The sequence below is a fragment of the Sinocyclocheilus anshuiensis genome, unplaced genomic scaffold (genome assembly GCF_001515605.1).
Source record: "Sinocyclocheilus anshuiensis isolate Anshui unplaced genomic scaffold, SAMN03320099.WGS_v1.1 scaffold166, whole genome shotgun sequence".
Classification (NCBI taxonomy): Eukaryota; Metazoa; Chordata; class Actinopteri; order Cypriniformes; family Cyprinidae; genus Sinocyclocheilus; species Sinocyclocheilus anshuiensis.
In genome coordinates this window covers 347,141-361,287 of record NW_015546050.1, presented here as the reverse complement: position 1 = coordinate 361,287, position 14,147 = coordinate 347,141, and the positions used below count along the sequence as shown (strand labels likewise).

The following is a 14,147-nucleotide window of genomic DNA, read 5'->3' as shown; positions in this document are numbered from 1 at the left end:
ACCTAAATCTGCATAAAGCTCACAGAACTGCTATTTTCAGAGCGTCCTCTCACGGTTCATGTGGCAGTGGCTTCTGTCTTCATCCACAGTCAGCAGCTCTTTTCCTGCTCCACTCCTCGAATCTCAGTCATTTCCTGTGGTTTGTCTTTTCTCTAAACAGGCAGCTGATGGAGAACCAGATTGGGACAGTGGAGCGCGGCGCGTTTGATGACATGAGAGAGCTGGAGAGACTGTAAGTGTTCAACATCAGCTCACTCACTGACATGCTGCTAAAAACAGCTATGCTGTGTGCTCAAACACCCACTTACTAAACTACAGGCCTCCATATCAAATAAATGACATAGCAATAATTTAAAATGATTTTAGGCAAATATGCCTTGTATGTAGATTCTATATTATACATTTTAAATTCAAAAAGTTAAATAGAGTGTGTATTCCTGTCGTGTTTAACATTTCTATTGTAAAACAGATATTAAATGTTTAGCTCTAGCCTTCATCTTACCTCACGCTCGACTCTTTCACCATTAAGCATCACGCTGAGAACTCAGTAAAGCCTGCCTTCTTTGATTTGATTGGTCATCTCAATCATTTTGACACTATAATTGCTGATAGACCGCTGAAATGGACTATATTATTCTTGTATTTAAGAGTAAACAATTATTACATTACAAAAAATGTCATACTTAAAGGTGTAGTTCACCACTGACAAGATGGGCTTTTAATAAAACTTGTCTGTCTATGCAGTATAAATGTGAAAAACATCCTGAAATGAGTGCTACATGACTAGAAAAACAGAGAAATAGGACAAAAACGTCAACACCCATAATGCACTTTAGATTTAGGCGGGAATACAAAAATGTGGAAGTCTGATGTGTAGTCTTAACAAAAGGCTGTCAAAAGTTTGCTAGATGATGTCAAATGATGTGTTTTGCATCATCCGCCAGACTTTTGCTGGCAAATAAATGTGGATATCTGAGTGCAGGTAACAAGGAGAAAGAGCACACATACACATACATACACACATATTCTACTGATATTGTAACAATACAAAATCTGCAAACTTACTGTTTAATAATGATTGTCCTTCCTATTTTAAAGAAGACATTACATTCCAGAAATAAAGAAATATCAACATATCAAAGTGGCCGAATACCTTAACAGGCTATAAACAAACAAAAAGAATAACTTATCATTGAAAAGCTGCAATCTCTAGACAAGAAATTTAGACAAACCTTATTCGTTACATGATCGGGTATGATGGGCTGTTCAAGCCATAACTCATTCTGGTGCTCTCACATACTTGCATTCTTCTTTCACGTACTGTATATGTTTCTGCTTACACACACACACATATATATATATACACTTTACATACACGTTATATACACTATATACACTTTATATCAACACATACATGTATTCTGACTTCAGGATGTCACTCTCAAACCAGGTAATACATATGCAAGACTTGCTCAGCTCATCCTAACACCACTACAATTATGCTATTCAAAGTCATCCTGTTTTCTTTTCAAGTACAGTTTTTATTTTTTTTTTATTTTTGTTTAAAATTTCTTTCTGTAACCTATTGTTCTGCACTGAGCAGGATTTTTCATGACCGATTACAATTGCAGATTTTTTTTCACAATCGAATCAAATAATAGTTTTTATTTATTTATGTATGTATGTATGTATGTATGTATTGTTTGTTTGTTAACTTGCTCTGTTACTGGCCAAACTGGTCTTAAACAAAAAAATTTAAAATAAATAAAAATATCTCCAACATGAGGCACCTGCACAAAACAGATACAGCAGAAGCTCTGAATGAGACGCAGATGCACTCTCTGACAGCAGGAGGCGCTTATGGAGCAGCAGCGATACAGCGTTTCCTTGGTTACCGCTGTAAACAAAGCAGCACAGCGCTTATAAACACTATTTTAATATACGAGGAAGAGAAAATGCCAACTTTTCTGAAGACATTCTTTTCTCTTCAGAAATACATTCATTTTAACCCCCACCCGATTCAATATGGTTTTCTTCCAGTATTTCGAGCATCGCAAACAATGAATTTGTTCTGTCTGGTGCAGTGTTTTCTCTGCTTGCGCGACTTATCCCGTCTTCAGTGCATCTGTTGACAGACTTGGTAATATTTCCACACAAATTACATTTTGGGAAACATATCACTGACCGTAACCTGCAGCCTCCCACTTTATTCATTTCCTAAATTGTCACGTAAGTGGAAAAAACAAATCCATAGATGCTTATAATAAGTGTATCTGGCAACATGGCTGAGGCTGCGCCTGCGCCCTCAAACACAACTCGCTCAAGGGACGAGGCCAAAGATGTGACATTTTCATGATTATATTCGTTTTTAAAACCCCAATAGCTGAAACACTTGTGCGGCCGCCACATCTATACCTCAGCCATGACCTGTCCTGAACACAACAAACTATCTCACACATACACATTCTTCTGTTACAGACACATATTTTCTTCAGACATAGGCCTACATGCATTTTCTTCTTAAATACATATATTATTTATCATATTAAATGTATACGTTGAATACATTTACATAAGAGCAAAATGTATACATGTAAAATATATGAATGTAAGAGGAAAATGTACGAATGTGTGCATTAAAATATGTGATTGAGAGCAAAAATGTATGTGTGAAAGGAGAATATAAGTGTGTGAGAGAGCCAGAATGAATTACGGCTTGTATGGCCCTCCATAACCGCGAGCACAAAAAAAAGAGAGAACTTTTAATTCATTTAACATTTATTTAATTTACAGACAGTGTTGTGGAGCTAAACTCACACTTCACTCATTCTTTCCATCAGCTCTAGATGTGTTATTTTGCCAGTGGTTGTGAACTAATTTGCTTGATTTGAATAGTTTCCAGCATTCTTCAGGATATTTCAGGAGGTTTGCTGTGATTATCTAAAGCATCTTATGACAGGTTCAGTTCCCCTGACGTAACTAAGGCTTAATCAGCAATTTTGCATCACAATCATGGGTCTGTAGATCTAGTACTGTTGTCTTGTGTTTGCTCAATCTGTGAATGTGTTTGTTTCTTCTTTTCTCAAAGACGTCTGAACAGAAACCAGCTTCACCAGCTTCCAGAGCTTCTGTTCCAGAAGAACGCGGCTCTGTCCAGACTGTAAGTCCCTGCTTTCTACAGTTTTCTGGATTGATTTTCAAGTGATGCGTACGATGAACTGATTATTAATATTACATTTGTAAAATAATGTAGTTAATATGAGTTCGCATTGAAGCAGATATCTAGACACAAAGGAGAACAAACAGGAGAACCAAACCTGAGAACTCACTTGACAGCCGTTGGAAAAATTTGATAGAAAACTTTTAACAGGTTATTGCATTGTCACTGCGTGCATGATAAATCAGCTTTTTGATACCTGCGTTGTCACCTGATTGTATTTTGAGTGATTTTGGTGGAAGTTAGGATGGATGATGTTTCTGTCCTGCTTTGGTTCAGGAGCTCACAGTGTGCTTAAAGTGAAAAACGTCCTCGGTATTCATATATTGGCTATCATGTATTAAGTTAGATGTAAAACAGATGTTCTTTCTTTGTGTTTTTTATAGTTATGAATGAGTTTTTTGCTATAAGGCAGTCTATAGGCGCGTTTCCATTACAGATTTGCGCAAACCTTTGGTGATATTTTATAAATGTCGATAAAAAAGTATTGCGAAATGACGGCGTTTCCATTAACCAAAGTTATGAGACTTAAATGTAACCTTTTGCCTCTCGCGATAAGGGGAAAGGCCCTTATACTGGAGCGCGGCCACTTATGAAGTGTTTCTTGGAGGTTATAGTACATTGAAGAATGATCATATGACTTTTTACATACGCCATGTGACCTGTAAATGCGAAAAAGCCGTTTCCATTGCAGTTTTGCGAATTATTCCTTTTTCGCATTGCCTGAAAAACCACCTCATGCGAGCGTAAAAACTTTTTTGCGATATATGGCTGTTTTTGCAAAATTGACAAGTTTCCATTAGGTGTATTTTCAATTCGCAATTTCAATTTGCGCAATTTGAAGGGTAATGGAAACGCGCCTTATGACAGTGTTTGCTGTTGGGTTTAATGATCATTACCCATGGTTATCACTGCATAGAGATTCTCATTGCTGTAATTCACTGATGCTCCTTCCCCTTTCAAATTTATGAATTTTAATGCAGATCCAGAAGCATGCATATTCCCTTTTTTAGTAATTACTATTTGTGCTGAGCTGAAATGTGTTAATATTCGGCTGGGTTGAGGATTTCGATTTAAAAAAGGAAAATAATCAAATTAAACTGCTGAAATAAATACTCAAAGATTCTGAATTTCTAAGAACTTTCAGGAAAGTCCATTCAGTTCAAGCTTACTATTCTAAAAACTGAGGCAGATCCTGTGTGAACAGCCCGTAATAATCTTTTGTTGTGTTGGAAAAGCGCTCGTCCTGCTCTCGTCTTATTATTTCGCCTATAAGGCACCAGTGGATGAGCGATAGAGGTCATGATGTTAAACTAGGTGTTGATGTGATGCTGTGTTGGCAGTCAATGTGACGTCACAATGCGGAAGAAACAGACAATCAATCATTTTTGCAGCTTGCTTTTGAGTGCTTGTTCCTGAAACTATAGTACAGCAAATTTGGATTCCTCATGACCCATGATCCTGTCATGCACCAAGTCTTAAGCCCCGTTCTCACCAAGAACGATAACTATAAAGATAACGATATTAGCGTCCACACCAGCGAACGATATCATCTGTTTATTCTAAACACACACTCGTCTGCCGCTTTAAATTCTCAAGCTCGTTACAGCAGGATGGATTCTGATTGGCTGTCAATTTTTTATCGTTCATCAGCAGGTGAAAAATCGTTTTGAAAGTGATTCCAACGATATCGTTTCTCTTTGTCTTTATCGTTATAGTTGTGGTGTGGACCCTGCTATTCTTTAATATTGAGAACGATTTCTAGAACTATATCTTTATCGTTATCTTTATAGTTATCGTCCTTGGTGTGAACGGGCCTTTAAGGTCTACTTGTGACTCTCAACGCTGATTTTGTCTCAAGATGTAGGAGTTCACTTGATGTTAATTTAGACAATTAGCATTTTGAGATAAAGCGTGTGCTTAATCTAAACGGGCAGATTTTAAGCTATGATAACATTTAGGTTTAGTGACTGAAATTAAGAAGATGAACATTTTAAGTTGCAGAACTTGTCATTTTTACTGTGATATGAACTGTGTCTAAAGATTATAGTTCTGTCATGACAACTCTCAGAGGGATTGGCATGGTAATGTACATGACAATGTTAATGTGTTTGGTCTTGGCGGAATAGATCTGCTACACTGCTGCGGCAGAGCAAGTACCGAGACTTGCTACTGCCAATACATCCACAACATGCTGCGGTGAGCATGTAAGAAATATTGCTGCTGCAAATATAACATACATGAAATAAGCCCATATAGCATACATGAATCACCTCGTAGCAGATCTATACAGGTGGAGCTGGGGAAGGTGGAGGGTTTCTGAAGCAAGCTGCAAACTGCTACAGCAAACAAAAGCCAGGTATTTGAATATTGAGCAGTAAGCTCATTGGCTAACGATACAAGAGAGAACCAATCAGCTGCCATGTGATAATGATGTCGCCAGGTCAGATTGAGCTAGACCTGTCGGACTGCGCCATCTAGAGTTTCATGCCAGAACTCTGTATTTCATTGATCCATTTAGATCTGTTATATAGTTTTAGCACTGTTTACGAGACAGAGTTTGTCCAATTATCAGAATCAGTTTCTCAAGTGAAAGATGGGGATTTCCAGGCAGGCTTTCAGTGACGACATGCTCTGCCGTCTGCAGTCTGATCATTACTCTTTGTTACTGTTCCCTGCCTTTCAAGGTGGATCTTTATGTTGTTGCTGTTTTTTAATGATTTATGTGGCTAGTGAGAGCAGCAGAGACCCATTTGAGGGAAGCCAGAGAGACATATTTAAAAAACACGCTGAAATATTCAGAGCGAGTGGGACGTGGAAACGAACAACAGGGAGAGCAAGATGAAAAGAGGACAAACACAGACAGAATTCTCCATGTATGTACAAGGGTTTCTATATTTCGCCGTCATCCATTATTCATGGGCAGGAGAGGCTCTGTGAAATATTCACACTGAAGAGCATCAGCAGGAGTGACGTCTCTGTGTTTGAGAGCAAGACAGTCTCCCTCTGGGCTGACACACTGCACAAGCACCTCTCGCTCATAATAACCTGCCCTGTTAAACACGCACTAGCAGAAATGATGGATTGATATGACATGCATAAGTCATTACGACGTTTTCTCGTAAAAAAAACTGTAAGCGATCGGGAAATGTTGTCAGGGCAGACATCTTTATTCAGTGAGACGATAAATAAATATTGTGTGATAAATACTGTGGCCACTGATTAAGAATTAAGATTTAATTAAAACAAGGGAATGAATAGTAAATTGTGACTACGATTTAAACAAAATAAGGAAATGAATTAATACAATGAGGGATCAGATTCGCAGCAGCAGCAGCGTTTTTAATGCCTTGTAAATGCATGATTAAATTCATGATATTTCCATAACGATCTCTTAATCTTCAGCAGAGAAGTGAATTGAACTGACTCTCTCGTGAGAAGTGAATCAGACTAACGCTCTCGTGTGATTGGCTGTTGACTGCAGATGTCACTCTTTCGAGTGCACATGTTAATCATAAACTCTGGATCAAACCATGATAGAGAACATTTATAGCAAGCATTGTGAGCCCGCTGGACCTCATCTAAAATGAGATTTGCTTGCTTTCGTCAACTCTAAATCCAGCTACAAAAATATGAGAATGTTTTTCTAATGTTCCAATTAAGTTACAAAAACATTGTTCTGCGCACGTACAAAACGGGTTTAACGTTTTTTTTTCATAGTCATGTGAACATTAAGGGAACATTCCATTTTATTATTTTGCAAACATTATGGGAACGTTACTTTGAAATCTTCTCTGAACATTCTAAAACTAGTAACATTTAAAAAAAAAAAGTTAGACGAATGTTCAGCTAGAAGGGACCAGAGAACTTTGAGCGAATGTCTATTAATGTTACTGGAAGAACACTTGTTCATAACTTATTCAGAACGTTAGCTGGGAAACTACTCTAAAACCCAGACTAGCTTCATGCCACATGGAACCACGTAAAGTGACACCGTAACAAGTAACAACACGAAAAATTAGGAGGCCTTTTTGGTATGTTTGTGGATGTTGTTTTGAAGTCAAAGAAATGGTTGTTAAGGTCTTTCAAGATTGATCACTATCTCTGGTGTGATAGAGCTGAGTAATTCTGAATTGTGTAGGCATTCATATTCTGTTGATTGGTGTCTTTTTGAGGAGGCTGACAGTGAGCACAGGTGAACCCTGCAGAGACACACACAGCTTTCCCCGGCTGCTGGAATAACTGTGCCCTTGTTCTTGGCCCAGTTAGACAGGAAAACGGTGGCTTTGACTCAATTCACCAGTTTGACTTTAAGCCAAGTACGCATAACAATAATTGAAGAACGGTTGCTAATGTTCCGAATGTGTTTCATCCAAATGTTGTGATATTCTGCGATGTAAGATCCTGTCTCTGTACTGTACGTTGAGATGATCAAAAGTGCTCTCCGAGGTTAGGTGATGCTATTCAAACTGCACTATACAATCCTGTCCATACAGAGCTGGAATGAATCCAGGGGAAAGTTTCCACAGCCACTCGCCTTCAGAAACCTCTAAAGGTAGATAGTTGAAAGCTTTTGCGTCGGCCTTCTTGGCTGAGACTCGATGGGAGAAATCTGTTTAGTGCATTGGATGAAACTGTGGCAGGCGTCCAATTATTAAAATCAATCCTTCCGCGTAGCACAGTACACGTCTCTGTTTTACACATTAGCGTGTAGACCTGCGCGGTGTGTGCAGTTTATCTGTGGTGTTTAGCAGAGGTCAGGAGCAGGAGCGGGAACGGTATAGAAGGATTTGATTACAACTACCACCAAATCTGAAATCATGGCTTTATTCTACTAAAAGTAGATGGAGAGACAAGGATTTTGGTAGAATTACTTGGTCATCATATTCGTCTTCATGCAAAAGCAGCAATATTTGAAATGCATTCACTTCACCAGGAATTGCATTTGCTTATAGACTACAAGAAGTAAGAATTGTCCGACTTGACAGCTCTTTTTTGGCCACCTACTCTCATCTACATTCACGGCGAGACGTTTGGCATCTCAAATGAGCCAAGAGTGATCACCAAACATATAAGCAACACAGATCCGTTCTGTTTGTCACTGAGAGGGGAATAAGCAAGGACAGCATGTCTTCTGGAGCGGCTTTGGACACATCAGTCATATTGCTGCTGGGACTATGTGGAAGCTTTATTCCCATTTGAAATAAGAGTGTGGACTGGATGTTTTATGAAGGACAGTCTCTACAGTAAACACTCTCACTGCATTGCTTAAAACAAGTCATTGTCTTTCTCAAACCAACCCTTAAAACACATGCACACACGTTTGTTTCACCATTTTAGTGAGGATGCCTCATAGACTTAATGAGGTTAATGCTATTTTTTATGGCCTAACCCGACCCCTAAACATAAAAAACACAAGATTTAAATAGAAGCAGGAGTTGGTTGAACTCATAACTAGTGAGGTCCAGTCAGTATTAAACAGCTTTCACTATACTAGTGAGGACAGTTTTGAGTCGTGAGGGATTTGAGTCTAATCAGAGCTGTACACACATTTTGAATGCTTTTGTTTGAAACAATGGCCAGTGTTTATCGGGTTGTGGATGATTTTGCTGATGGACATTGACAGCTCTTGTGCCTCATGAGTTGAACTACTTTGTGTTCAAGAGCTTTTCTGTTATTACGGTTTGTGATTTATGGATGAATTGTCAAAATTGATCAGTTGATTATCAAAATAGTTCTAGCCACTCATTGAATCCTATAGAACTTAATGCGATGATCATAAAATCATCTGGCCAGTCAGTTATGGAGTTGTGCTTAAAATGTTGACGATCTAGCACACATCAGTTGAAAAACCAGTGCCGTTTATAGCGAAACAAACTGATGAGATGATGTCAGGAGGAGACACTGTAAGACACGGTTCCTGGTTCACTTGATTTCAACATTAATGCAATGTATACAACAGAGCATATGATATTGCCTCTAAATATTTAGTCTCATATCAAAATGAGGTGAGTTGAGTTTTAGTGAATTATTTCTGTTTTTACTAAACAATTTGTAGTCAAGATTTTGTAATAAAGTATTAAGTAATGCATATTTAATTGAAACCAAAAATTTAATGAATCTCATTTATACCAATAGATTAAGGTGTTTATTTGTGGGGTTTAGGGGTTTTTTTTTTTATCCCAAATTAGTCTGAAATGTTTAATACTAGTGTGTTAATTTACAGTAAGTACAGTGGTTTATATATAAATATAACACAAAAATTCAAGTGCTTTTGTCCCTGCATAAATCCTAACATTCAAGGCTGGCTCTTATGTATGTGTCAGTGGCAAATAAAGGGTGCTCACATACATTCAGCCAGCTAATTTCACTGGTTTCACTTTACAATAAGTTTTGAGGTTTGTTAACATTACTTGATTAATTAGGTATCAGCTAAAAATGAACAGCATTTGTTATTGCTCTCCAGAATAGCTACCAGAGCCAAAGCATTCGGTTCTAGAATCCAATTAGAAGCAGTTTCTTATTCCCAGCTCTAGTTTACACAGGTACAATGATGTACCTTTATTAAATTCTCACCTGTTTGGTAGATTCAGGTTAAAATAAACCTGAATTATACATTTCAAACTGGCTTGGGTGCACACTGCACAGCCGGTTTAGATTTGTGTTTTAGACTGCTTTTATGGAACAAAGGATGCAAGAAGTGGAAAAACACTTGAGGAGAACATCATGTGTTCAGTTTCAGTACAAAACATTTCTAGTGCAGTTTTGTTTAAAACTATATTGGATAATGCAATAAAAACAAACGCTTTATAAACAAGATAAACATAAAAAACATAAGAGTATAAAATGTACAATTTATTGGAAGACAGTTCATACATCTATTTTTTATTTTATTTTTAAAGTAAAACGTAGATTTTGGGTCACTGTCCTAAGTACAGATTTCATTAAGGATCATTTTTCTTGCCATATTATTGTTGCCACGCATCTTCCCTATTTAAGTCATAGCATGCTTTACATTAGATTCTTACAGACTATCGTAAAATGTTACTTGCACAAAAGTAGTTTAAATATAGGTGCAACTTCTAAATGGCTTTTTAAGAAGCAATAACTACAGGACTTTTCTGAATGAAAGAAGTGGAGCTGTTCATGAAGGATACAGCGAACAAATAGTGGGTAGTGAATGCATTACATGTCCATGAAAATCTCATTTTTACAATTTTTGTTAAAATTGTATATTTATATATAAGGGGAAGTTTTAGGTCCTGTAACTGATCATCGTTTCTTTTAAGCTTTGTGGTTTCACTAGTGTGTCGATTTTCCAAACATATTTCATGCCAACTACAACTACTAGTAGTTTTTTTTTTTTTTGCTTAGAGGTTTTTAAAAACATGTGAAGTGAGAAATGTAATTGCTAAGCAAGTGTTCTGTGACAAGAGTAGAAATGACAAGTGCTATTCTGTAAGAGAAGGTTATGAACTAACTGTTGAGCAGTACAGATGCAGCTGGAGAAATGAGTAAAGGAGAACCCAGGGGCTTTCAGAGGGTGAGATATGGAAGAGCCATCCCTTCAGCCCATGTTTTTAAGTCAGTGCTATGCCACCTCTTGTCTGAGCAAAAGAGACTGGCTTTTACTCGCGCCCTGGGCTTTCCCAGGCTGCCATTGTCCTCGGTCTCCAAGCGATAGTCCTTGCAATGTCACCAAGGAGATCAGGGACCTGCATGTTTGATTTTGGGTCAGGCATGATAAAGAATGGCACAATGGGGCCTGGCATGTCCTGAAACTCCTCTGCCATTTAGTAGACCATTCTTCCCCCTCTCACGTCCTTCACGGCTCTTATTATGAACACTAGCAAAGAGCGGCTCAGAGCGCGCTAGTAGAAGGTTGGTTAGACCACCACAATCTTACAAAAACATGTGCAGTGCACGATCACCACATGTGACTGGTGTCACTGACTTGCAGATAAGAAGTCCAGGCAAGCACAGACTGTGGATCTTGATCATGGCTCAGATCTTTTATAGCCTGATTCCTCCAGAATTGTACTGGAGGTGTTACAAGTGTGAAACGCTTAGACCTCAAACAAGACTATATGTGAAAGCACAATGTTTCTTTATAATCAATATACTGTATATCTCTCTATGATATATGCATCACTACAGCAAATACTCTTGTCTGTGTGCAAGTTTACAACCAAAGGAGAGCAACTATAAAGCCTTTATAATCATTATTTGTGCCTTAGTTCATCACCTTCAGACTTCACAGCTTCTGGAACGGTGCACTCAATGAGTGGATATGAGAATCTCCATCATAAAAAAAAAGAAATAAAAAAACATGTGCAATGTTAGTTTAGCTTGAGTTGCAACATTATCAGGTGACCCAACTATAATCGTTTACATTATAGTAACATGGCATATAAATTCAAACCTATCACTGCAAAAAAAAAAAAAAAAAAATTAATTAATTAATTAATTAATTAAAAAATAAAAGATTTTCCTACTTAGTATTTTTGTCTAGTTTTCTAGTATAAATATCTGAACATTCTTGGAATTAGGATGCATTTACTTCAGAAGCAACATTACTTACGATATTATGTCTTGTTTTCTGAGAAATGTATCAACATTTTTTTAGTTTTTGCTTAAAACAACAAAAAATATCTGCCAATGGGGTAAGAAAAATAATCTTGTTTTCCCTTTGAATTAAGATTGTTTTTCTTACCCCACTGGCAGATTTTTTTTTCACCACGTGGCATTGCAGAGCAGAATTTGTTTGTTTTTTAAATGCACATTTGAAATAATATTCAAAATGAAAATAATGAAATAATATACAAAGGCATTTCAGTGATGAAAATGCATCAGTAATATTTAAGAAGTGTCCATTTGTCTCAGGTAAACATGGGTTAGATATCCGTTTGGATTGCATATAATGGACTTGCACTCCATTGTGCTGCAAGGCTCTTGGTAATTTACAAACACTTTTCATGCTACTTAAGATTACAGTGCTTTTGGGAAATGTTCCATAGCGATTATGTGCTACTTACATTTGTGTAACAATCTGCTAATGTTTTGGGAAATCCAGCCCTTGTTACTGTCAATTCACAAATATGACGTTTGTATAATATTTTATTTAGGACAGGCAGAGATAAATGTTCCAGTGCGTGCATCAGCTGAACATGTGCTGGATCAGGTACAATGGAGGCAGCTTTATAATTCGTTTTTGAATGAGAGTGATCATTGCATTAGAAAATATAGCTTCTAACATTTAGTGATAACATACCTACACTTCAACTCTAAAACTGAACCCAACACTAACCCTAATCAAATCCTTAGCCAACGAAGAAACTTTTGGATATGTATACAGGGTGCTTTTTGGAGGAACATCTTTAACAAACTCCATTATTACTTTCTAACAAAACTGTGAAAGACAACACAGAGAACTCAGGAAGAGTTGAGTCTTGTGTTGTATTCACAAGAGGTTCTTGTGAGATCAGTACGTGGCTTAGAAAAATTGTGATGTTTTGTTCTTGTCAAAATCATAGTCTTTTAACTGTAATTTCTATTTTTAAATCTGATGTGTGAACGGTGTGACATCTGTGTGGAATATGTTGGTCTGTGAATGGCTGCTCCATTCATTTTGGATTTGTTACAAAAATGTGTGATCCAGAGAAACATCCTGTCATCAAAGTATTACAGTCAAGAGATTTTAAATTCTCCACTCTATTGTGTACAGAAAATATGCTCTTTGAGTTACTCTCTACGTGAAATCATCTGTTTTACAGATGTTACTTATGTGCACAAAAAGGTCAGAATAAATGATTATGACTTTTATGGACATACTGTACAGACAGTTACAGTCAGTATCATTTTCTGTTGGTCTTTAGACTTACTTACTATCCTGATGTCTGTTCACTTCAGCTGGCCAATCGGATATGTTAATAATATGTGTAGTACTGCAGTCTAATACCATAATATTCCTCAGAGCAGTTGCGGCCCTAGAACAGAACCTTGGGGGATACCATACCGTTTTGGTCAAGAGCCACACATTTAGTCATGAAAAGCTAATAAGTCTGGCTAACAAGTAAAGTGATCGATCACAATTTATTTATAATTTATATTCACAATTTATAATTTTATAACTCCTGTGTGTTGTTTAGGAGTGGGGCTTTCTGAGATGTGCTTTAACACTACCATGGAAGGGAAAAAAATAAAAATGTATATCTTTGAAATTGATATGACTAACCTGGCTAACTTGAGCAAATTCAGTAATTTGTTCATCCTCAAAACACTCGCTGTATCTAACTGATACCTTATAAATATGATTTTGACACTGTCTCAAATAGTGAACTTGATGTGCATTTACGTTGTTCCAGTAGCGTTCACATCCTGGTTAAGTCCACAAAGTCTAGTCATTTTAGATTTCAGATCGATGCCCACGAGTGCCCCCTTTGTGCCCTCAATGCACATTGAATGCTCTCAGAGGCTGCATAAAGGCAGTTAATTAGATTAGAATTTACTAGATTGAGAAAATGCTTTCCAGTTAATGCATCATATGCATCAAATGGTTAGTAAAAAACAACCGGAAGCTCAACCATTCTTGTTTAACGTAAAAAACCTCACTGGTTTTTGTGCATCAAGCACGTACAGTTGTGCTTCTGCTTACCACATTTGATGAGCTCTATGTAAGTGTGTTGAACAGTGTTTATGTGTAAATAAAAGCCGTTCAATTAGTTTAGAATTCTTTTACAATCTCTTTATGAACTTCTTGAAGCATGAAAATGTTGATTGCCTAGACTTCCAATGAATGGACAAAAAAAAATGATGAGTGAATATTAAATATCTTCATTTGTGATCTGAAGATAAATGAAAGTCTCATGGGTTTGGAACAACATGAACTGTTCCTTGAAGTAATACAGACAATAAAGGAAGACAAAATATT

The 14,147-nt window shown here is 37.1% G+C and overlaps 1 protein-coding gene across 1 annotated transcript in view; it reads left to right on the top strand.

Moving 5' to 3' along the window:
- slit1a (slit homolog 1a (Drosophila)) overlaps positions 1–14,147 on the top strand; it is a 67,669-nt gene that overhangs the window by 5,940 nt on the left and 47,582 nt on the right. The window contains exons 3-4 of the mRNA XM_016500323.1: positions 161–232; positions 3,089–3,160. Coding sequence (XP_016355809.1) covers positions 161–232; positions 3,089–3,160 — 144 coding nt within the window. The remainder of the gene's footprint in view (positions 1–160; positions 233–3,088; positions 3,161–14,147) is intronic.